Genomic DNA, 24,833 nt, shown 5'->3' with positions numbered 1-24,833 from the left:
TTCTCCAGGAGTCGAACATCGTCCAGACGTAGCTCGGAAGCGGAAGTAAGGAATGCGTTTCAGAGTTTTTATTTTTATTAACCACAAAATATTATGGAGAACAATTCTTAAAAGCCTAAATAATTGTGGAAATTAGAAATACACATCAAGAGTGTCTTAGCTGCGCCATACACAAGCTTGACAGTTTGAAAACTCGATCGTTTGGCTCCGGAAAGCAGAATTTACGACAGTCAATAATACGAGGAGCAGAATCCGTAGCAAAGTCGGTTAACGCTCCTGAAGAGATTGGAGGAATTGGTCGCACCAAGGAATAAATGTCCGACAAGGTGTCACAGAACACATGTTGACCTGGGTGTAACGGCCGCTTTCACACAGTGGTAGGAATCCCGCACTGCTGACTGCTGTGCCGGCGAACGTCAGGCGGCTTACTCTGTGCGGCCGCTCCCACTCTGATCCGTCAAAGTTGAATGGTACTGATCTACACGGTAAGTAAGCCCCGCGTGCACGAAACAAAGAATCCGGCGACGAACTCCGGACCCAGAACACAAAGCCACTCGAGCTAACACCGAGTGGAATTGCAACCCGCTTCCGGCTCTGCTCCTCGGCAACCTTCTCCCTTCTCTGACCCCCGAACTCTCAGAGAGAGACCCTGCCTTCGCTGCACGTCAGGCCGCGTGCCACGCTGTCTCGCCGAAGATCAGAACACTTGAGAACGTAGCGCGACCTATCGATTGGCGGCGCGGCTCACATATTATAACTAACAGATAGTATTAAAATATATTATGTTTCAACAAGAGTGAACCACGTCTGCAGTTATCATATATTAACGCTATTTTCGAGTTTTTTTTAGCACCTTTTGTTGTGGTCTTCAGTCCAGAGACTGGTCTGATGCAGCTCTCCATGCTACTCTATCCTGTGCAAATTTCTTCATCTCTGAGTAACTACTAAAACCTACAGCCTTCTGAATCTGCTTAGTGTACTCGTCTCATCGTATCCCTCTACGATTTTTACTCTCCAAGTATCCCACCAATTCTAAGTCGGTGATCTCTTGATGCCTCAGAATGTGTTCTACCGACCGATCCCTTCTTCTACTCAAGCTGTGCCACAAGTTCCTCTTCTCCCCAATTCTATTCAATACCTCATCATTAGTCTACCCACCTAATCTTCAGCATTCTTCTGTATCACTACATTTGGAAAGCTTTATTCTCTTCTTGTCTAAACTATTTATCGTCCATATTTCAGTTCTATACATGGCTACATCCCATAAAAATATTTCCAGAAATGATTCCCTGAAACTTAAATCTATACTCGATGTTAACAAATTTCTCTTCTTCAGACACTCCTTGCCACAGCCAGTCTACATTTTATATTCTCTGTACTTCGACCATCAATTATTTTTTTCCCCCAATAGCAAAACTCCTCTACTACTTTAAGTGTCTCATTCGCTAATCTAATTCCCTCAGCATCACCTGATATAATTCGACTACATTTCATTATCCTTATTTTGCTTAGGTTGATGTTTATCTTATGTGATCCTTTCAAGACACTGTCCTTTCCATTGACTGCTCTTCCAGGTCCTTTGTTGTCTCTGACAGAATTACAATGTCACCGGCAAACCTCAAAGATTTTATTTGTTCTCCATGGATTTTAATTCCTACTCCAAATTTTTCTTTTATTTCCTTTACTGCTTGCTCGATATACACATTGAAAAACATCGGGGCTAGGCCACAACCCTGTCTCACTCCCTTCTCAACCATGGTTCCCTTTCATGCCCCTGGACTGTTATACCTGCCATCTGGTTTCTGTACAAATTGTAAGAAGCCTTTCGCTCCCTGAATTTTACCCCTGCCACCTTCAGAATTTGAAAGAGATGTTCTAGTCAACACTGTCAAAAGCTTTCTCTAAGTCTACAAATGCTAGAAACGTAGGTTTGCCTCTCCTTAATCTATCTTCTAAGATAAGTCGTAGGGACAGTATTGACTCACGTGTTGCAACATTTCTACGGAATCCAAACTGATATTCCCCGAGATCGGATTCTACCAGTTTTTCTATTCGTCTGTAAAGCATTCGTCTTAGTATTTTGCAGCTGTGACTTATTGAACTGATAGTTCGGCAATTTTCATACCTGTTAACACATGCTTTCTTTGTGACTGGAACTACTACATTCTTATTGAAATCTGAAGGTATATCGCCTGTCTCATACATCTTGCTCATCAAATGGTTAAGTTTTGTCATGGCTGATTCTCCCAAGGCTATCAGTACATCTAATGGAATGTCATCTACCCCGCGGCCTTATTTCGACTTAGGTCTTTCAGTGCTCTGTCAAACTCTTCACTCAGTATCATATCTCACATTTCATCTTCCTCCACGCCCCTTTCCATTTCCACAATATTTACAAGTACATCGCCCTTGTATGGACCCTCTATACACTCCTTCGCTTCTTAGGACTGGTTTTCATTCTGAGCTCTTGATATTCATACAGCTGGTTCTCTTTTCTTCAAAGGTCTCTTTAATTTTCCTGTAGGCAGTATTTATCTTACCCCTAGCGATATATGCCTCTACATCCTTACATTTGTCCTCTAGCCATGCATGCTTAGCCCTTTTGCACTTACCATCGATCGCATTGTTGAGACGTTTGTACTCTTTTTCACCTGCTCCATTAACTGCATTTTTATATTTTCTTCTTTCATCAATTAAATTTAATATCTCCTCTGTTACCTAAGGAGTTCTTCTAGCCCTCACCTTTTTACCTACTTGATCCTCTTCTGCCTTCACTATTCAGCTCTCAAAGCTACCCATTCTTCTTCTACTGTATTTCTTTCTCCTGTTCTTGTCAATCGTTCCTTAATGCTGTCTACAACCTCTGGATATTTCAGTTTATGCAGGACCCATCTCCATAAATCCCTATCCTTTTGCAATTTCCACAGTTTTAATCTACAGTTCATAACCAATTGATTGTGGTCAGAGTACACATCTGCCCCTGGAAATATGTTACAGTTTAAAACCTGGTTCTTAAATCTCTGTCTTACCATTACACAGGGTGATTCAAAAAGAATACCACAACTTTAAAAATGTGTATTTAATGAAAGAAACATAATATAACCTTCTGTTATACATCATTACAAAGAGTATTTAAAAAGTTTTTTTTTCACTCAAAATAAGTTCAGAGATGTTCAATATGGCCCCCTCCAGACATTTGAGCAATATCAACCCGATACTCCAACTCGTTCCACACTCTCTGTAGCATATCAGGCGTAACAGTTTGGATAGCTGCTGTTATTTATCGTTTCAAATCATCAATGTTGGCTGGGAGAGGTGGCCAAAACACCATATCCTTAACATACCCCCATAAGAAAAAATCGCAGGGGGTAAGATCAGGGCTTCTTGGAGGCCAGTGATGAAGTGCTCTGTCACGGGCTGCCTGGCGGCCGATCCATCGCCTCGGGTAGTTGACGTTCAGGTAGTTACGGGCAGATAAGTGCCAATGTGGTGGCGCTCCATCCTGCTAAAATATGAATTGTTGTGCTTCTTGTTCGAGCTGAGGGAACAGCCAATTCTCTAACATCTCCAGATACTGTAGTCCAGTTACAGTAGCACCTTCGAAGAAAAAGGGACCAAAAACTTTATTGGCTGAAATGGCACAGAAAACGTTCACCTTAGGCGAGTCACGTTCATACTGAGTTGTTTCCCGCGGATTCTCAGTGCCCCATATACAGACATTGTGACGGTTGACTTTCCCGTTAGTGTGGAAAGTTGCTTCATCACTAAACACAATCTTTGAAACGAAAGATTCATCTGTTTCCATTTGAGCAAGGATAAAATCACAGAAATCGATTCTTTTAATCTTATCAGCTGCAGACAGTGATTGAACCAATTTCAGACGATAAGGTTTCATAACTAACCTTTTTCGTAGGACTCTCCATACAGTTGATTGTGGAATTTGCAGCTCTCTGCTAGCTCTGCGAGTCGATTTTCCTGGGCTGTGAACAAATGCTTGCTGGATGCGTGCTACATTTTCATCACTCGTTCTCGGCCGTCCAGAACTTTTCCCTTTGCACAAACACCCATTCTCTGTAAACTGTTTATACCAACGTTTAATACACCACCTATCAGGAGGTTTAACACTATACATCGTTCGAAATGCACGCTGAACAACTGTCGTCGATTCACTTCTGCCGTACTCAATAACACAAAAAGCTTTCTGTTGAGCGGTCGCCATCTTAGCATCAACTGACGCTGACGCCTAGTCAACAGCGCCTCAAGCGAACAAATGTACAACTAAATGAAACTTTATAGCTCCCTTAATTCGCCGACAGATAGTGCTTAGCTCTGCCTTTCATCGTTGCAGAGTTTTAAATTCCTAAAGTTGTGGTATTCTTTTTGAATCACCCTGTATAATCAGTCTGGAACCTTCCGGTGTCTCCAGGTATCTTCCACGTATACAACATTCTTTCGTGATTCTTAAACCAAGTGTTAGCTATGATTAAATTATGCTCTGTGCAAAATTCTACCAGGCGGCTTCCTCTTTCATTCCTTACCCCCATTCCATATTCACCTACTACGTTTCCTTCTCTTCCTTTTCCTACTATCGAATTCCAGTCACCCATGACTATTAAATTTTCGTCTCCCTTCACAATCTGAATAATTTCTTTTATCTCATCGTACATTTCTTCAATCTCTTAGTCATCTGCGGAGCTAGTTGGCATATAAACTTGTACTGTTGTGGTAGGCGTGGTCTTAGTGTCTATCTTGGCTACAATGATGCGTTCACTGTGCTGTTCGTTGTAGCTTACTCGAGCTCCTATTTTTTATTCATTATTAAACTTACTCCTGAATTACCCCGATTTGATTTTGTTATTTAGAAACCTTTATTTACCTAACCAGAAGTCTTGTTCCTCCTGCCACCGAACTTCACTAATTCCCACTATATCTAACTTTAACCTATCCATTTCCCTTTTTAAATTTTCTAGCCTGCCTAATCGATTTAGCGATCTGACATTCCACGCTCAGATCCGTGGAACGCCAGTTTTCTTTCTCCTGATAACGACGTCCTCCTAAGTAGTCCCCGCCCGGACATCCGAGTGGAAGACTATTTTATCTCCTGAATATTTTACTCAAGAGGACGCCATCATCATTTAAGCAGCATGTCATCAGGAAAAATTACGGCTGTAGTTTCCCCTTGCTTTCAGCCCTTCGCAGTACCAGCACAGCAAGGCCGTTTTGCTTATCCAGACTGTTGCCCCTGCAACTACTGAAAAGGCTGCTGCCCCTTTTCAGAAACCATACGTTTGTCTGGCCTCTCAACAGATACCCCTCCGCTGTGTATCGTTGAGGCACGCAGGTCTTCCCACCAACGACAAGGTGCATGGTTCATGCGGGGTTTAGTAATAAGTAATTTTTATCTCAAATTGGTTCAAATGGCTCTGAGCACAAAGGGACTCAACATCTGAGGTCATTAGTCCCTTAGAACTTAGAACTACATAAACCTAACTAACCTAAGGACATCACACACATCCATGCCCGAGGCAGGATTCGAACCTTCGACCGTAGCAATCGCACGGTTTCGGACTGAAGCGCCTAGAACCACTCGGCCACCGCGGCCGGCACTTTTATCTCAGTTTTCCTGTTTATGTAATAGAAATGTTGTTATCTTTATACATAAAAGCCAATGTACCTACTGACTGATTCACTCACTCACTGAGTCATCATCCCCAGCCCAAATCGCTATGGATAGAAACTTGAAATTTCGATAGGCTGTTGATCTTATATTGTAGGCAGCGTTTAAATAGAGATTTTGTGAAACTACATTCCTAAGGTTTGAAATATGAGATGACATATTTTTTATAAATATCTCGCTGTTAAGACAATTTTAACGATAAACCTACGAAAACTGGTATTTGGTTTCTCCGCCAAAAGTAAAGAAATACGTGATTCAGCATTTTTGGAAAATTGGCCCCTACGGAGATGAAACAGTGGGTGAATTTTTTTAGAACAAATCATCATTAAAGAACTACTAATGTATTTTTAAAGCTACATCTATGTAAACTAGTATTTGACTTCTCGGGGACAAATAAAAAATACGTTTTCCAGTGTCGCTGGAAATTCGTCTCTGAAGGGGTGAAACAGCAGATGAAATGTTTTATGAAATATTTGATTATGAAAGCATTTTCAAAGCTAAATCTATGAAAATTTATTTTTGGCTTCTCAATTAGAAATTTAAAAAAAATACGTAGTCACTGTTTTTGGAAGACCGGCCGGAGTGGCCGTGCCGTTCTAGGCGCTACAGTCCGGAGCCGAGCGACCGCTACGGTCGCAGATTCGAATCCTGCCTCGGGCATGGATGTGTGTGTTGTCCTTAGGTTAGTTAGGTTTAATTAGTTCTAAGTTCTAGGCGACTGATGACCTCAGAAGTTAAGTCGCATAGTGCTCAGAGCCATTTGAACCAATTTGTTTTTGGAAGTTCGACCACTATGGGGGTGAAATAGGAGATGAAATTCTTTGTGGAAATATTTAATTATTCAACCAGTTTTGAAGCTAAATTCACGAAAATTTGTATTTGGCTTCATTGTTAGAAATAAAAAAATACGCATGCCACTGTTTTTGAAAATTCCATCCCTAATGGGGTGAAAGAGAGGGTAAAATATTTTATGGAAATATTTCATTGTGGAGTCATTTTTAAGCTAAATAAATGAAAATTTGTATTTGGCTTCTCTGTTAGAAACAAAACATTTATGGGAATTAAACCCCTAACGGGCTGAAATAGGGCCAGACTGATTCACTGACTCATCATCGCACAGATCAAACCGGTAAGGGTTCAAATGTGAAGAGGGTGTAGTTATTGTTTAAGAAGGAATTGTTCAGAATTCCATTCCTAACGGGGTGCAATAGGGTATGAAAGGCTTTTTGAAAATACGTGCTATTAAGGCAATTCTCAAGATATTCGATTTCTGTCGGAAATAAAAAAGTATGTGTTTCAGCATTTTTGGAAATTCAACCATTCAGGGAGTAAAATAGGGGTGAAAGTTTTATGGAAATAATTCATTGTTAAAGAACTACTACAGAAATTTGACATCTCGGTTGTAAATAAAATATATGTATTTTAGTGTTTTTGGAAATTCGACCCCCTAATGGAGTGAAACAGGAGATGGAAAGTTATGTGAATTTATTTCATTACAACATTTTCAAAGCTAAATCTATGAAAATTTGTATTTTGATTCTCTGTTAGAAATTTAAAAAATACGTGTTTCACATTTTTCAGAAATTCAACACATTAGTGAAAAGTATTAAGAAAATATTTCATTATATTAAATAATTTTAAATGCTAAATTTAAGAAAATTGGTATTTCGCTTCTCTCTTAGATATAATGAAATATGTGTTCGGGGATGAAGGTTCCAATGGAAATATCACCACAAGAACCGAAAGGCATGATTAGCAAAAACCTTCGACTCCAGCTACCAGATTCACTTTTTGGTCAATAGTACATTCGGAAAAGACTACGCTTCTATGGTCTTAAAGTGAAAGATTTAGAAGGTATTGCAGTTTGTGAACAACATAAAAATTCGATTAAATAGAACGAAAAAATATCTGTGCAGACCATACAGACCACACTAGCGAAGCAGTGGGCGCTATGGTAGTTCTTATTAATTGCTTCAGTTCTTAAAAGAAATTAGTAATCCGTTTACCTTAACAGATCCAAAAATTAAATGAGAGCAAGCTTATTTTGTAGTTATTTGGTTATTCTTGCGTAAAACATTGCACCAGCGACAATGCAGTGCTACAGTGAATAGTATTCTCAAATAGGGGGTGAGTTAGTTGACGTTCGTAAGTGTCTGGAAATCACTTTGTCATATACAATAGGAAAGATTTCATAGAGCAGAGATTTAATGTTACTGATACTGCTGCTTGGTGAGGACTTAGCGCAGGGTGCACTATGGCCCAGCCTATTAGGCTGAGTACACGTAACCGGGTGCATACTGGCGTATGTTGCTTTCATGTTTCCTTTCAGTTCACTTAAATCGATACCTGTGTCCACTTTCGAACTTTGAACTCCAGTCTCCAGTGTTACCTACGAGACACCTCGGCCTACTTGAATAACAAACAGTTTGGTGCCACTCACCACGCTGTGATGACGATGCTGCATGCTGAGTCACGACGTCACTTGATGTCACTGGCTCTTCTGACACCATCTAGGGTTAGAGAGTTTGTAGGATCTGCAAGATACGAGCTTGTTTAGCGTAAGGCAGATGTCTGTCGTATCCCATACAGTTGTGGCATGTCATTGGTCGGAGCATCAGTACCGTGGAGCACCGATGTACTGAGCACAAGCGTCACACAGGCTTAGAACAGTCGAGCAAATCTGCTATTGCAGAATATTTCCTTGGTACTAGTCATTTTATAGAACATAATAACACAGAGATTCTGGCGTGCTTTATTATTCTTATTTTGTTTTCAGTCACCAATCTTCTGACTGGTTTGAAGCAGCCCGCCACGAATCTTGGTTTGTTTACGGCGTGCTCGTTGTCTCTCTGCATATGGCCCGCATACCATTTTCAATTTTGGGATCAGATGACCTGTAACGAAGTATTTTTTTGTGAGACCGTGGAGGGCATAAAAAGGAACTTAAGAGATTCAATGTACACAGTTAATTGCGAAAGTGCTCCATTAGAGGAAGAGTGGTGTTTGGAAAAAATCTATTCTATAGTCCACGCTTCAGAACACCGGAAGTCCGTCCGGTACAAACTAAATGGTTGTATATATTGTTTATTCCACCTCCATCCTGAGAAATATTGTTCTCCGCCAATCGAAAACTTACCTCACTGTTAATGCATTGCTACCAAACACCGTGCCATTTATGTATTGTTTTAGTCGTGGCACTCTGTATTTATGGGCTAATACCGAGTTATTTAGCTTATCATTCATTCCTGTAACTTTTTTGAAGCCTGCTGTAAATTTATTTCAATAATTGATCAACATTCAGAGAATGCACTTCCTCCTCTGCTCCTGTTTTCTTGTACTCTCATCACAGACTCGGTAATGCGTTGAAAGTGTCTGCATGTCAACATAACTGCTAGACATTCGATGAGCAGAGATTAAATATCAAAATAAATTTAGAGCAAACGTCGAAAAAGGTTTGTACACACACACACACACACACACACACACACACACACACACACACACACACACATTATATAGGGTATACCGGCCTAATATCGTGCAGGGCCCCCGCGAGCACGCAGAAATGCCACAACACGACGTGATGTTGACTCGCTTAATGTCTGAAGTAGCGCTGGAGGGAACTGACACCAGGAATCCTGCAGGGCTGTCCATAAATCTGTAAGAGTACAAGTGGAGCGAACAGCACATTACAAGGCATCCGAGATATGCTCATTTCTGGGGAGTTGGTGGCCAGTGGAACCGTTGAAAATCAGAAGTGTGTTCCTGGAGCCACTCTGTAGCAATGCTGGACGTATGGGGTGTCGCATTGTCCTGCTAGAATTGCCCAAGTCCGTCGGAATGCACAATGGACATGAAAGGATGCAGGTGATCAGACAGAATGCTTACGCATGTGTCACCTGTCTGAGTATTATCTAGATGTATCAGGGGTCCCATATCACTCCAACTGCACACGCCCCACACCATTACAGAGCCTGCACCAGCTTGAACAGTCCCCTGCCGACATGCAGGATCCATGGATTCATAAGATTGTCTTCGAACCCGTACATGTCCAACCGCTCTATACAATTTGAAAAAAGACTCGTCTTGTCAGTAAACATGTTTGTAATCGTCAACAGTCCAATGTCCATATTGATGGGTCCAGGCGAGGCGTCAAGCTTTGTGTCGTATAGTCATCTAGGACACACGAGTGGGCCTTCAGCTCTGAAAGCCCATATCGATGATGTTTCGTTGAATGTTTCGCACACTGACACTTGCTGATGACCCACCTTTGAAATCTGCAGCAATTCTGTCACGTTGAACGATTCTCTTCAGTCGTCGTTGGTCCCGTTCTTGCAGAATTTTTTTCTGGCCGCAGCGATGTTGGAGATTTGATGTTTAACCAGGTTCCTGACATTCACGGTACACTCGTGAAATGGTCTTACGGGATAATCACCACTTCATTGCTACCTTGGAGATGCTGTGTCCCATCGCTCGTGCACCGACTGTAACACCACGTTCAAACTCACTTAAATCTTGATAGCCTGCCATTGTAGCAGCAGTAACCGATCTAACAACCACGCCAGACGCTTGTTGGGAACCCCCTTTCTTTATCGCAGATTGGGATTCAATGCCAAAAAATACCTGTGGTTTACCCAAAACACTTCTTCCCATCGTGCTGGGCCGGCCGAAGTGGCCGTGCGGTTAAAGGCGCTGCAGTCTGGAACCGCAAGACCGCTACGGTCGCAGGTTTGAATCCTGCCTCGGGCATGGATGTTTGTGATGTCCTTAGGTTAGTTAGGTTTAACTAGTTCTAAGTTCTAGGGGACTAATGACCTCAGCAGTTGAGTCCCATAGTGCTCAGAGCCATTTGAACCCATCGTGGTAGATGGCGCTGTAATGGACAAAAATCGATTTTTCCGATTTTTGAATTAATAACCGAGTCATTTGATTTTACGTTACAGTTTCGATAAAAATGCAAATTTTATAGTTTCAAACATTTAATATTTTTGTCAAAAAGTTTTAAAAATTTGATTACACAGTAAAACTTTTACGGCTATGCATTCGAAACTCTGACGAATAAGCTACTTTTAACGTAACGTAGTTTTCTGTTCCTTTCTGGGTTGATTTCGGTGAGTCCTCACACCATCAGGATGCTTGAATTTGCTGAATCCCCTCGAATCTTACCTTCTGGGTGACTGATTTCGGTGTGTTTTCCCCTACAATCGCCGTAGCTCTCGTGCCGATTACAGTACCGGCTAGAACGAAAAAAAAAAACCAACCAAATTGTTTCAGATAAATCCTAGGTAATTTTTGGAGTAGAATTCGAATCTGCAACAAAAAAGGGATTTCAGTTTGAAAATGAGGCAGTCGGGTAGTGAGAGAGGGTGGTGAATTTTAGCATAGTCGAAGGTCCCCTCTGAAAATGTTACCTTTTTATCTGGAAGATTTTTTTTATACGATGCGTACTTTTCGAGATATTATACACACAAACTCTCTCTCTCTCTCTCTCTCTCTCTCTCTCTCTCACACACACACACACACACACACACACACACACACACACACACACACACACACATAAAACGGAACAATATTCGCTGCTAACCGAGCTTTTGTTGTATTGGCATTTAATAATCGTCACGCACAACGTTGGCATATGTAGCGGCAGTGCTACGAGTCCTCGTTTATACTTGCGAACTCGTGTACTCGCTCTCATTTCAACGCCGATATACTCCACTGCTACATCACAACAGTCTCAAGTGACGAATTTTCAGTAAAATGAGCAGCGGCGGAGGCTCGCGGCAGCGTACGCCAACTGTCTGCGTCTAGTGTTACCCCCTGTGAAATGTTTGCGGATTGTGTAACTTAGGCATAAACGGGTATTAGCCTGGTATTCGCCTGGTCAGATGTTGGGCACGTCTTAAAAATCACATCCAGGCTACCCTATACACAGGCCCTTGTCCTTAATTCGCCGGGCGGAATCTATCCGTGACTGGCGATTTACACTTCCAACCCTACAAGGGAAAGTGGTCCCCATTACCCTTTAAATGAGCTACCTCTCGCACAGAAAAGGGCGAAAAGCACACTTAAAGACTCTGACAATCTACCCACGGAAATAAAATATTTGACAGACAGCAAAAGTTTCTTCTTTTTTAAAAAATGTAGTTTAAAGGTGCTTCTCCTAAACAACTCCTTCTATACCACAGAGAAATCTTAAATTGAAATATTTAATCATTTGTACTAAAAAAACTATAAATGGGCACCATATAACCGCATAAATATTTTGTAATCTTTTTCAATATTTTTGGTTTTAAAAATGTGTGTTCTATTTTCGTTCAGTCGACATGTTCTACATTATATCGGTTTCGTGAATATAAGCTGTGGGACACTAACTAATTAGCTGGCCGGGGTGGCCGAGCGTTTCTAGGCGCTACAGTCTGGAACCGCGCGACCGCTACGGTCGCAGGTTCGAATCCTGCCTCGGGCATGGATGTGTATGATGTCCTTAGGTTAGTTAGGTTTAAGTAGTTCTAAGTTCTAAGGGACTGACGACATTAGAAGTTAAGTCCCATAGCGCTCAGAGCCATTTGAACCATTTTGAACTAACTAACTAAATACGCAGGCTATTCGTTTATTAAGGTCCGATCGGTGGCGAAATGGAAACCACAGTGAAAATCCGATGAAGCATTGCACAGATATGTTTGGCTGTCTCTCTAGTATGCGCGTAGGTCGCTTCAAGTACTCTTTTCAGTTCTGAGCGCACAGTCAGCACGTAAGGATACCCAGAAAACAGTGTCTTCCGTCAAGAAAGGTTTCACATGATTTCGTGCAGCCCACATAACTCAACTGTCATGCATATCCTTCCTCATGACAATTCTAGGCCGCATGCTACAGGGCCATTAAAGACAGCACAGTCACCGAGCTGCAGACCAGCGTAGAGAAGTGGCGGAAAGCACAGTCGGCAGCCCTCATAATTAGGCTTACTCTTAACGTTCGTGAGATTGAAGTCAGTGTGATACGTCGCAGTTTTCTATCAAGCCCACGAGACTCTTACATTGTGCTCGTGTGAGTATCAGCGTGTTGTAAGGTGTGTGTGCCTGTGTGTGTTGCAGCGAGCTACGTGCCGCTGTGCCGGCGCGGCGACCCCGCCTTCGACGAGTGCCTGCGACGCGCGACGGCCGAGCTGCGACCACACCTCGCCAAAGGTTAGTCCCGAGGCCGCTTCCTGCTCCACGCGCCTCGCTCACAGCCTGACTGTCCTGCAAGCAGGAAGAGAGTGCGTAGCACGCGCCGGAAGTCAGTCTGGGGGGCGCGCATGTGGCCCTGGTAATAGCAACATCGTTGTGTAGTACCGGATCAGTCAGAAGTAAACATCTGCGGCGCTCGGTACGAGTATGTAGCGCGGCACGGCAAGTTGGTCATTTTCCGGAAATGTACACATTCGGCGCTGTGGGACGTCGAAGGGAAGCTTCATCGGATTGTGTTTAGCATCCTAACTATTTACGCAGTTCATTAGCGATACGTGTTCACTGAGGTGACGAAGAGAGATGGCGATGTGCACCCTTACAGATGGCGGTAGTATCGCGTACACAAGGTATAAAAGTGGAGTCCTTTGGGGGGCCGGCCGCTGTGGCTGACCGGTTCTAGGCGCTACAGTCCGGAACCGCGCTGTTGCTATGGTCGCAGGTTCGAATCCTGCCTCGGGCATGGATGTGTGTGATATACTTAGGTTAGTTAGGTTTAAGTTGTTCTATGTCTAGGGGACTGATGACCTCAGATGTTAAGTCTCATAGTGCTTAGAGCCATTTGAACCATCCTTTGGGGGAGCTGTGATTTGTACTCAGGTGACTTATGTGAAAAGGTTTTCCACGTGAGTATGACCGCATGACCGGAATTAACATTTGAACGCGGAATAGTAGTTAGAGAAGCCGCGTTTGCGTAGACTTGTCATTGGTAACAGACAAGCAACGCCGCTCGAAGTAAAGTCAGAAATCAATGTGGGACGTACGACGAACGTATCCGCAAGGACGGTGCGGTGAAATGTGGCGTTAATGGCATTTGACAGCAGATGACCGACCCGAGTGCCTTTGCTAATAGCACGACGTCACCTGCAGCTCCTCTCTTGCGCTCGTAACCATATCGGTTGGAGCCTAGACGACTGGATAACCGTGGCCTGATCGGATGAGTCCTGATTTCAGTTGGCAAGAGCTCATGGCAGGGTTCGACCGTCGTGCAGACCCCATGAAGCCATGGACCCAAGTTATCAATTGTGCAAGCTGGTGGTGGTCCATAATGTTGTGGGCTGCGTTTACATTGAATAGACTTGGTGCTCTGGTCAAAACGAACCGATCATTGCCTCGAAATTATTATGTTTGGCTGCTACTTGAAGACAATTTGCAGCCATTCACGGACTTAATGTTCCCAAACGACGATGGAATGTTTATGGATAACAATGCGCCATGTCACCGAGCCACGAGTGTTCGCGATTGGTTTAAAGTACGTTCTAGATAATTCGAGCGAATGATCTGGTTACCCACATCACCGGACACGAATCCAGTTGGACATTTATGGGAAAAAATCGAGACGTCAGTTCGTGTACAAAATCCTCCACCTGCAACACTTCACAATTATGGACGGCTGTAGAGGCAGCATGGCTCATTTCTTCTGCAGAGGACTTCAAACGACTTGTGGAATTCGTCCCACGTCCAGTTGCTGCACTAAGCTGGACAAATTTCCATTTAGATTAGTTAGAGATCCGCGCTTTTGCAACCACATAATCTGACAAACAGTAAAGGAACAAAATGTCCGAGAAAAATGAGGTGGATTTGCCTTGTCAGTATATTTGGCATTAAATATGATGCAATTATCTGATCATAAATTATACCAAAGAGTACTTTCATAATGAACCTGTACTGCTGACGTCTAATTACCTCCGCATGCGAGGTATCGTCTGTCCACGTATGAGTGTTGTGCCAGTTCAGAAACTCGTCTCGGGGCAACGTGCATTCAGCTCCAGACACCAGCAAAGTAGTGAATTGTGGCTAGAGTAGTCTTCCTCCCTTAGCACCGCCTTCTGACCACAGATGGGCCAATCGACACCGACCGACCGCCATGTCATCCTCTGACCGTGACGTCATTCGGATGCGGTAGGAGGGGTAAACACACATCTCTGGGGCCATTGTCGGGTTAGCAGACGTGGTGCCAATACTACTCGGTCAAGGAGATCTTGAACTAGCATCGCGATGCTGGATGCTCCCTGTTCCAGTCCTGGAACCAAAGACAAATCTCTGGCAGCAACGGGAATCCCAACCCAGGCCCTCGGCATGGGAGTCGTGTCCAACGCCTGCACCTCTTGGCGAGTTCTGGTGGATGGTGATTGGTCTTCAAAGTGATCCAAAACATTCCCTTTAAAGGTAACTGTTTTATACAACCATGAACTTGCTGGATCCTTTTTTGTCACCTAATATCAGACAGAAATTCAGAATAGTTGATAGACTATTCAGAAGTCCTACCGTTTGGTAATTTTCAGTAATGTTTCATAACTAATTAGGCTTCTAAACACAACCCGGAAACATAATGACGATACCGTGGCGAAAGTTTCCGGAGAACGACTCGCTCTAGAATTATGAGCAGTTTGCCTTCGTACACGATACGCTACGCGCTGTTTGTGTTTCTTTGACACGCTCTATACAAAACCTCTTGGTAAATTCTTTGTCGCCCGGAGTGGCCGAGCGGTCTAGGCGCCACAGTCTGGAACCGCTCGATTGCTACGATCGCAGGTTCGAATCCTGCCTCAGGCATGGATGTGTGTGATGTCGTTAGGTTAGTTAGGTTTAAGTAGTTCTAAGTCTAGGGTACTGATGACCTCAGATGTCAAGTCCCATAGTGCTTAGAGCCATTTGAACTATTTGGTAAGTTCTTTCATCTCGGAGAAGCAACCAATACGAAGCTTCTCAGTGGAGCACACAGGATCAGTTTTACAATGTTATGTCCGCTTCCACATTAACAGTAAACATATCCACAATGTTGCAAACACCTGATGATGTGGGAAGCTTATTAGTCGAAATGTTTTGAATAGTCGACGGTCACATTCGGCATCAAAAATAAATCCAGTTATATTTTTGTTCCAAGGTTCTTTCCTCCAGCATTACGCACTGGCTCTGTTCCGACGACAGTGGCGTTAGCTCGGCACTTTCCGTTTGTGGCTGGCTCGGGAAAATCACGCTGACTCCCTCTCAGCCCTGTCAGCCTGGTTTACTTTTCCTGGATTGAAAGTCAAATACTGTGATGGCCTCTAGATTTAGGTTTCCTGGGATTTCCAAGGGTTACGTTACACTGACCGTGTCCAATTTCCTGCATCATTCTTTGTCCATACCACGTATGCGCTTCATCGCTAATGATCTCGTTGTCACCAAAAGTTAAGCAATGATCTTCTCTCCTTATGGAATATTAAAAAAAAAAAACTGCACGGACAATTTGCTTCCCCACCTTCTTTCATTTGATATTTATCACTAGTGACATGGACGTTGACGGAATTCGAAATTTCCTTTTATTTATTTTCAATGCACAAATCGCAGCATCTTTGTAAACCAGAGACAACGTAATGCAGAACATCAGAATAGAAGCCCTACACAAAATTTAGATGTCAACAGTAGTCGTAACGGAAATGAAAAGTAGAATATGGAACACTGAACTTGGAAGAGCTGGAAGCATTTGAAACTTGGTGTTACTATAGAATGTTGAAAACCAAGTCAAAATTTGAAGGAGTATCTACGAATAAATATGAGCTAAGATGTACATACAAAACCCTTACAAAATAGGCGCACGGAAGGGAAACATCTGCCGGAGATACAGGAAAAGTTAACTTGGCGCTGGAAAGAGCTGCGGAGGGGAGGAATTTAAGCAGAGGAAAAGATTATAACGTGCAAAACATATCGAGAACCGTTGTTATAGCATAAATCGTCCCTTTCTATGGTTACCCCCCCTCCCCCCCCCCTCCTCGAATTGACTCCCATACTTTTACCATACTTTTATCGACTGAGTTTCACCTCTGTCCCTAGTTGTACCCACGAACGACTATAAAAATAGAGACGTTGTTAACAAGCATAATTTTGCTTCGAGGGCGTGCTGAAAAGTAGTACCTCCAAACTTTTATTTCAAAACCCTTAAATATTTTTAAATAAAACAAACGTTATTAACATCATACATCTTTGTTCTTCATGTCTGTATATTTACAGCCCTTTGCGGGTAGAGGATTCCGAATTCTAGCGTGTACCATGGCGGTGTGTAACGTAACTATGTCGGTGCGTGAGAAACAGTGTGCTGTAATCAAGTTTCGAATTTGAAGAGTTCGTCCACACATGGAGCACACTCACCTTCAGCATGTCAAGCCAGACCAGATATGAGGGTCGCGACATCTGCCACAATCTGACGCCTTGGGTTCATGGTCATGGATCATCCTCATACAGTCCTAATTTGACCTCATCCGATTATCATGTGTTTCCAAAACTTCAAGAATGTCTTTGGGGACTTCACTTTGATAGCGAAACAGCAGCTTAAGCAGAGGTGAGGTTCTGGCTGCGTCAACGAAGTCTGCAGTGATGGTATCGGCAAAGAGGTCTCTCGTTGGAGTATATGTGTTCGTCGTTAGGGCGAATATCTTGAGAAATAAATATGTAGACATGAAGGATAAAGATGTAAAATGTTAATAATCTTTGTTTTATTTAAAAACCTTTAAGAGCTTTCACATAAAAAATTCGGAGGCATTGGTTTTCAGCGCGCCTCCTCAATATATATAGAATCCAGAAGTCTTTGTCTAACTGAAACTCTTTGCAAGGTTTCGCTTATTAATCGCCAATCCGGAAATTTGTCATTGTCCCTGAAAATTACAGCCAGTTTTTGCATGTGTCCTTCGGTGGCTGACTTCTGGCTGGCAATGTGTGTGCACATTACACTTTGAAGCAGGTGAAGCGTAATTTTGAACCTCCTTACCGCCCAAGAAAATGTGGGAATAAAAAATGAAAGCAGTTATTTGGCAAAAAGATATGCACCTACAGTATTCAGAAAGAAACCCTCATTTCTGAAACGATAAAATGAGTAAGTGTGACTTCCCGTAAGTGTGACTTATCGTCAGATTTCCTAGCTGAAAATTTGACGTGTAAATCTGTAATCTAAAGACGGCAGTTATCCGACATATGTTTAAATACTACGTTACACAGTGAGCAAATTGTCAATTCTGCAAAAGGATTTAGCGATATCAGTCGGCGCATGAAACAATATCACATAATCGACAGAAAAATGGACTTCCTGCCATATTTCTGCTTCATGCGTCTTGTGACAATCTATTTAATGCATGCCGGTCAGATGAAGATCCAGAAATACTGCTCAACGCTTTGCGGAAGGTGGATACTGATGTCCGCCACTCGGTGTGAAGGCTGCGGTCGCGACCTTCAGAGGACTTCGTGGAGCGGAAGGTGAACAGCTGACTGCCTCTGTGCGAATGAAACTCCCGATGGCCACGCAGCGTACGCGCATAAATAAGGCTGCCATCCTACGTCGCAGGTAGGAAGTGTAGCGATCTTCCGCCTTGTAAGGACTCTGAGATGAAGGCAAGACTGTGCTTTAGCACGAAAGAGTAAAACACTAAGTAAAAATAAAAGCAAATCGTAAAAACAGAAACAAATCGCTTTTAACCTCTTCACTCCTGAGATTTAAAAAAATTCGTAGAAAATTTTTCTTTTCATATTCTATAACAAAGTAATAAACAAGCACGACACAATGGCAAACGAAATATTTTTACTAAGGCATAAATATAAAAAAAAAGAATTCGTTTGCCATTGCGTCGTGCTTGTTTATTACTTTGTTGTAGAATATTTTTACTAAGGCATAAATATACGTGGAAGAATCCTGGAGATACTAGAAGGTATCAGATAGATTATATAATGGTAAGACAGAGATTTAGGAACCAGGTTTTAAATTGTAAGACATTTCCAGGGGCAGAGGTGGACTCTGACCACAATCTATTGGTTATGACCTGTAGATTAAAACTGAAGAAACTGCAAAAAGGTGGGAATTTAAGGAGATGAGACCTGGATAAACTAACTAAACCAGAGGTTATACAGAGTTTCAGGGAGAGCATAAGGTAACAATTGACAGGAATGGGGGAAAGAAATACAGTAGAAGAAGAATGGGTAGCTCTGAGGGATGAAGTAGTGAAGGCGGCAGAGGATCAAGTAGGTAAAAAGACAAGGGCTAGTAGAAATCCTTGGGTAACAGAAGAAATATTGAATTTAATTGATGAAAGGAGAAAATATAAAAACGCAGAAAATGAAGCAGGCAAAAAGGAATACAAACGTCTCAAAAATGAGATTGACAGGAAGTGCAAAATGGCTAAGCAGGGATGGCTAAAGGACATATGTAAGGATGTAGAGGCTTATCTCGCTAGGGGTAAGATAGATACTGCCTACAGGAAAATTAAAGAGACCTTTGGAGAAAAGAGAGCCACTTGTATGAATATCAAGAGCTCAGATGGAAACCCAGTTCTAAGCAAAGAAGGGAAAGCAGAAAGGTGGAAGGAGTATATAGAGGATCTATACAAGGGCGATGTACTTGAGGACAATATTACAGAAATTGAAGAGGATGTAGATCAAGATGAAATGGGAGATACGATACTGCGTGAAGAGTTTGACAGAGCACTGAAAGACCCGAGTCGAAACAAGGCCCCGGGAGTAGATAACATTCCATTAGAACTACTGACGGCCTTGGAAGAGCCAGTCCTGACAAAACTCTACCATCTGCTGAGCAAGATATATGAGACAGGTGAAATACTCTCAGACTTCAAGAAGAATATAAGAATTCCAATCCCAAAGAAAGCAGGTGTTGACAGATGTGAAAATTACCGAACTATCAGTTTAATAAGTCACTGCTGCAAAATACTAACGCGAATTATTTACAGACGAATGGAAAAACTGGTAGAAGCCGACCTCGGTGAAGATCAGTTTGGATTCCGCAGAAATATTGGAACACGTGAGGCAGCACTGACCCTACGACTTATCTTAGAAAATAGATCAAGGAAAGGCAAACGTACGTTTCTAGCATTTGTGGACTTAGAGAAAGCTTTTGACAATGTTGACTGGAATACTCTCTTTCAAATTCTAAAGATGGCAGGGGTAAAATACAGGGAGCGAAAGGCTATTTACAATTTGTACAGAAACCAGATGGCAGTTATAAGAGTCGAGGGGCATGAAAGGGAAACAGCGGTTGGGAAGGAAGTGAGACAGGGTTGTAGCCTCTCCCCGATGTTACTCAATCTGTATATTGAGCAAGCAATAAAGGAAACAAAAGAAAAGTTCGGAGTAGGTATTAAAATCCATGGAGAAGAAACAGCAAAGGACTTGGAAGAGCAGTTGAAAGGAATGGACAGTGTCTTGAAAGGAGGATATAAGATGAACATCAACAAAAGCAAAACGAGGATAATGGAATGTAGTCGAATTAAGTCGGGTGATGCTGAAGGAATTAGATTAGGAAATGAGACACTTAAAGTAGTCAAGGAGTTTTGCTATTTGGGGAGCAAAATAACTGATGATGGTCGAAGTAGAGAGGATATAAAATGTAAACTGGCAATGGCAAGGAAAGCGTTTCTGAAGAAGAGAAATTTGTTAACATCGAGTATAGATTTAAGTGTCAGGAAGTCGTTTCTGAAAGTATTTGTATGGAGTGTAGCCATGTATGAAAGTGAAACATGGACGATAAATAGTTTGGACAAGTGGAGAATAGAAGCTTTTGAAATGTGGTGCTACAGAAGAATGCTGAAGATTAGATGGGTAGATCACATAACTAATGAGGAGGTATTGAACAGAATTGGGGAGAAGAGGAGTTTGTGGCACAACTTGACAAGAAGAAGGGGCCGGTTGGTAGGACATGTTCTGAGGCATCAAGGGATCACAAATTTAGCATTGGAGGGCAACGTGGTGGGTAAAAATCGTAGAGGGAGACCAAGAGATGGATACACTAAGCAGATTCAGAAGGATGTAGGTTGCAGTAAGTACTGGGAGATGAAGAAGCTTGCACAGGATAGAGTAGCATGGAGAGCTGCATCAAACCAGTCTCAGGACTGAACACAACAACAACAACAACAACAAGGCATAAATGAAAGTTCACATACGTTAGTTTTGAGTTTCAGTTATAGTGAAAACATACTAGTCTTCGCTTTGTATTTCCTTTCCCCTTTCTTCCATAAGAACACTTCATTCAGCAATCTTTATATTTTATTTGAAACAGTAAACTATAATTGCTAATGCACGCAGAGAATAGGATTCTTAATGTTAATAATTTTGCATTCCATAGTTTACACTACAGGTATTTGTTGATGCTTTAAGACAAATTCTTAAAATGAGGTAAAAATAATCATACACTAATTTCTGACAAGTAATAATTTGCTACTGGCTGTAAATAAATCTTTGCGCTACATTTTATGTCAAGCTTCAAAACAATTAGTTTTCACAATACATAAATACATTCCATATTGATGCACGTCTCTCATCTTGGAATTGCAGCAGCGTTTCCTGCATTTTGAGGCCTTCCTTGCTTCAACAAATTTTGGTATTTGGCTATCATTGTAAAACTTAACTTTTGAAACTGGTTGCAACATAGCTCTTCTTGACTTTTTAGTCACATTTTCTATGTCATACACATATTCACTGTTAGAGGAATTCACTGAACAAGGACGTCCTCTTCTCCTACTTACTGGTACAACATCTTAACGTGCTTATTGTTTACCAGTCAGTTCCATTAAACTCTGCAGGGCAATCTACAATCAAAGATAAGATTTCTATCTTCACTGTCAGATACCTCTATATTTTAGTCATTAAGAAGTCCTTGCAACTGTTCACCATTAATATTTCATTCATTGCTGTAGACTATAGAAATAACGGTTATTTCAGTATTCCATTATCGGCGACCAAATTAAAATTACCAAATATGCATTATAACCTGAGGTCCACGTACGAAGACCTTCAGCAAATAGTTTATTTCATACTAATGTAAAAAATTTATACATATCTCAACTAATTCTCAACATTTAGAGTAGTTATCGAACGTTAGGTAAAAAGCACAGATTCCCAGTCTATTGTTTAGGCATAATTATTATTTACATACCTTTTCGATTTGAGGAAGTAACCATTTCCTGTGTGCCACCAAGTGTAAACTAGCATATGAATCGTTCCTTGCAAGGTGTTGCGCCTTTCTTTTAAGCCTAAGAACTGGCAGATCCACGCTCACGAACCATCGGTCTACAAGCGGAAAATAACACGTCTGTTTATGGAGTAAAAAAAAAAAAAACGAAGGTCCACATGTGTAGTCCGAGGGAATGAAAAAGTTAATGATTGAAAACCAAGGAGAAAAAAGGTAATTCGTGTTCTGAAAAATATTACTTTGAACACAATGTTTAAAAAAAATTAAATAAAAACACGTCTGTTTATGGAGTAAAAAAAATAAACGAAGGTCCACATGTGTAGTCCGAGGGAATGAAAAAGTTAATGATTGAAAACCAAGGAGAAAAAAGGTAATTCGTGTTCTGAAAAATATTACTTTGAACACAATGTTTAAAAAAAATTAAATTAGTACTTTCAAAGCGTACCATAAACAGGTATATATTTTCATCGTTTCATACAAAAGACAGGCAGTTGCGCTACCTACAGTTTCCTAAATCTGTCCCAGCAGACAAAGTGACACTGACCTGTAATGCAGCACCTTTACTGGTAATTGTCGATATATAAGGATCTTTCAGATAGACCTGAGCCAGTAAGACTTAGATTCACAGTAAAACCACAAGAAGATAACACGAGGCGTAGTACTGGCTGAAAATTCTGGGGTCATCTTTGAGAGCACAAACTTCAGCATCTCGTATTTCAAGCATGAGCATTTCGAGTTTCTGCAGATAGTTACACGTGAATGGATCGACGCCTCTTTAAAAAAAAGCTAATTCCCATAGCTGTATCCGAGGTCTGTTAGTGTGTCTTACTAATTGTCTTCGGGGGTACGCTTTCGTTTTCTGGACAAGCGCCTTTGATTTTTTCATGCGGAATGATCTAGAATGGGGTCTGCTCGTCTTTGAGTAGCCGAGTTATGAGCTGTTACAAAAACTACGCAGCGACACTGACACGGAAGACGTCGTAGCAGCGTCAACTCCAAAGGCTGTTACAAAATGTGTGAGCCAGTGATCATCAATTCATTCCCTATTCTATTGAGTACGACCTGATAGCATCCGCTGTAGCCTTATTGTTGACATGATGCCGGTAAACGAAGAGTCTACATATAAGCTCATCTGCAAAAACGTTGGTAACCCAATAAAAAGAGCACACTGGCCGCTGTGGAGCGCTGTAGAGGGGTAGAACTGGTACCAGGCTGACACGATCCTTCACCGCAAAGTGAGTCATGACAATGGAGTGTTGCGTATGTGCCAGTCCGTTGTATCGAATCAGAGAAGTAAGATGGGGTCGACGTAACGGAATGGCAGAAAACAGCCATCGTGTTTGGACGTGCCCATGACCGTAACGTAAATCGAGCTGCCCGATTTGTTTGTTTTTCAGTGCGGACTGTCAAATGTGTCTCCAAGGTATGTTGTACGTTTTGCAGCTATGTAACACGATGTAAGAACAGTGGTCGTAGAAAGGCCCTGAACGACAGAGACCAGGAACGAATGTCAAGGCCTTGTCAATGACAATCGGTTTCAAATCGGACAGAAATTTGCACTATTAGTGAATGCAGGTTCATCTCAACCAGTTTCCAAGCGAAGCTTGGTTGGGATGGGGGAGGGGGCAACGGCTGTATGTAGTCGGTAGGTGGAGTCAGAGATCTAACAAAAGGCAATTACTCACAGTGAGTCTACATAAACGTGTACGGTTATTACATATCAGGGAACACTCTGATATTTCATGTAACGAGTTGACGGACTACCTGGCGAAACAAAATGTGATTGACGGCCAATCTTCCTACATGTGCCTTTCCCACACAGATTTTGTTGCTGTCTGTCAGGAATGATCACAGACGTGGGAGATCTCACAACAGTACAGAGGAAGACGTTATGCAGGAACACAGCCGATCATTCCGCTAACAAACCTAGTTTTCCCAAATCTTGCTATTTCGCTGTCATACCACTACTACAACGCGCATCCGGCTGGGTCACCGCTGTTATGCTTCATATATTTGTAGGATGAGAATTCACCCATCTGCGTACTGTGAAGTCCACCAAACTGAGAATACAAACCTCAACAATATGATAGTGGAGTGTTCACGTTTTGACAGAAAAGAGCTCAAGACTCTCAGGGAATTGGTCAGAGCAGGACCTTTCCAATCCACACCTGTGGCGGTCCTGTTTCGGCAGCTGTCTACAACTGACAGCGTCAGTATTGTCCTTTTCTACAAGAAGCGGACATCTAGTTATCAGTCAGACACGAAGGATCCAACGTGAGTAGTTGTGTTATATGGACTATACTGAGTGCGTGAATGTGCAAAATGGTCCATGGAGTTTAACTGGTATTCATGTCATTTTAATGCCTGTATACACACACACACACACACACACACACACATATATATATATATATATATATATATATATATATATATATATATGACATTGTGTACCAAATCTGTAATTGCTCACTTCTCTGGGTAAATGTTTACCTCCAAAGGCCAATAAATAAATAAAAAATACATCGGAACATAAAACTCATGTCTTCACTGGGCCACACAACACAGAAACTCGATAGTACGTGAATGGAGGCACGTAGGGTGGCTCGATGAAACGCCATTTTACTTCTTTTGAAACAATGCAAGGCATCGGGAGCACCGACTGCTCAATGACAGGTTTAATCCCTGGTATGTAGAGAATGTAGTTCAGGCTGGAGGTGGCTCTGTGATTTTTTTTCTTTGGATTGGGGATGTTTTCGTAATATCACGTGGGCTGAATTATTCAGGTTACCATGAACATGAAAGTGTATGTTTATTTCAACATTTTCACAGATCAGGTGTTGCCCTTTGTACTACATAATCACGACTGTGCAGTGGACACTTTAATTCTCCAAGATGACAACAGCCGTGTTCACCGGTGGCCAAGAACACGTTCGTGGTTTAACGGACACCAATCGCACCTCTACTGATCCACCAAATCGTC

At 42.0% G+C, this 24,833-nt stretch overlaps 1 protein-coding gene across 1 annotated transcript in view; it reads left to right on the top strand.

The window, feature by feature from the left end:
• The window catches only part of LOC124595328, a 55,293-nt gene that overhangs the window by 4,361 nt on the left and 26,099 nt on the right, over positions 1-24,833 (top strand). The window contains exon 2 of the mRNA XM_047134030.1: positions 12,772-12,864. Within this exon, the coding sequence (XP_046989986.1) occupies positions 12,772-12,864 (93 nt within the window). The remainder of the gene's footprint in view (positions 1-12,771; positions 12,865-24,833) is intronic.

The sequence above is a fragment of the Schistocerca americana genome, chromosome 2 (assembly GCF_021461395.2).
Source record: "Schistocerca americana isolate TAMUIC-IGC-003095 chromosome 2, iqSchAmer2.1, whole genome shotgun sequence".
Lineage (NCBI taxonomy): Eukaryota > Metazoa > Arthropoda > Insecta > Orthoptera > Acrididae > Schistocerca > Schistocerca americana.
This window is presented reverse-complemented; position numbering and strand designations above follow the sequence as displayed.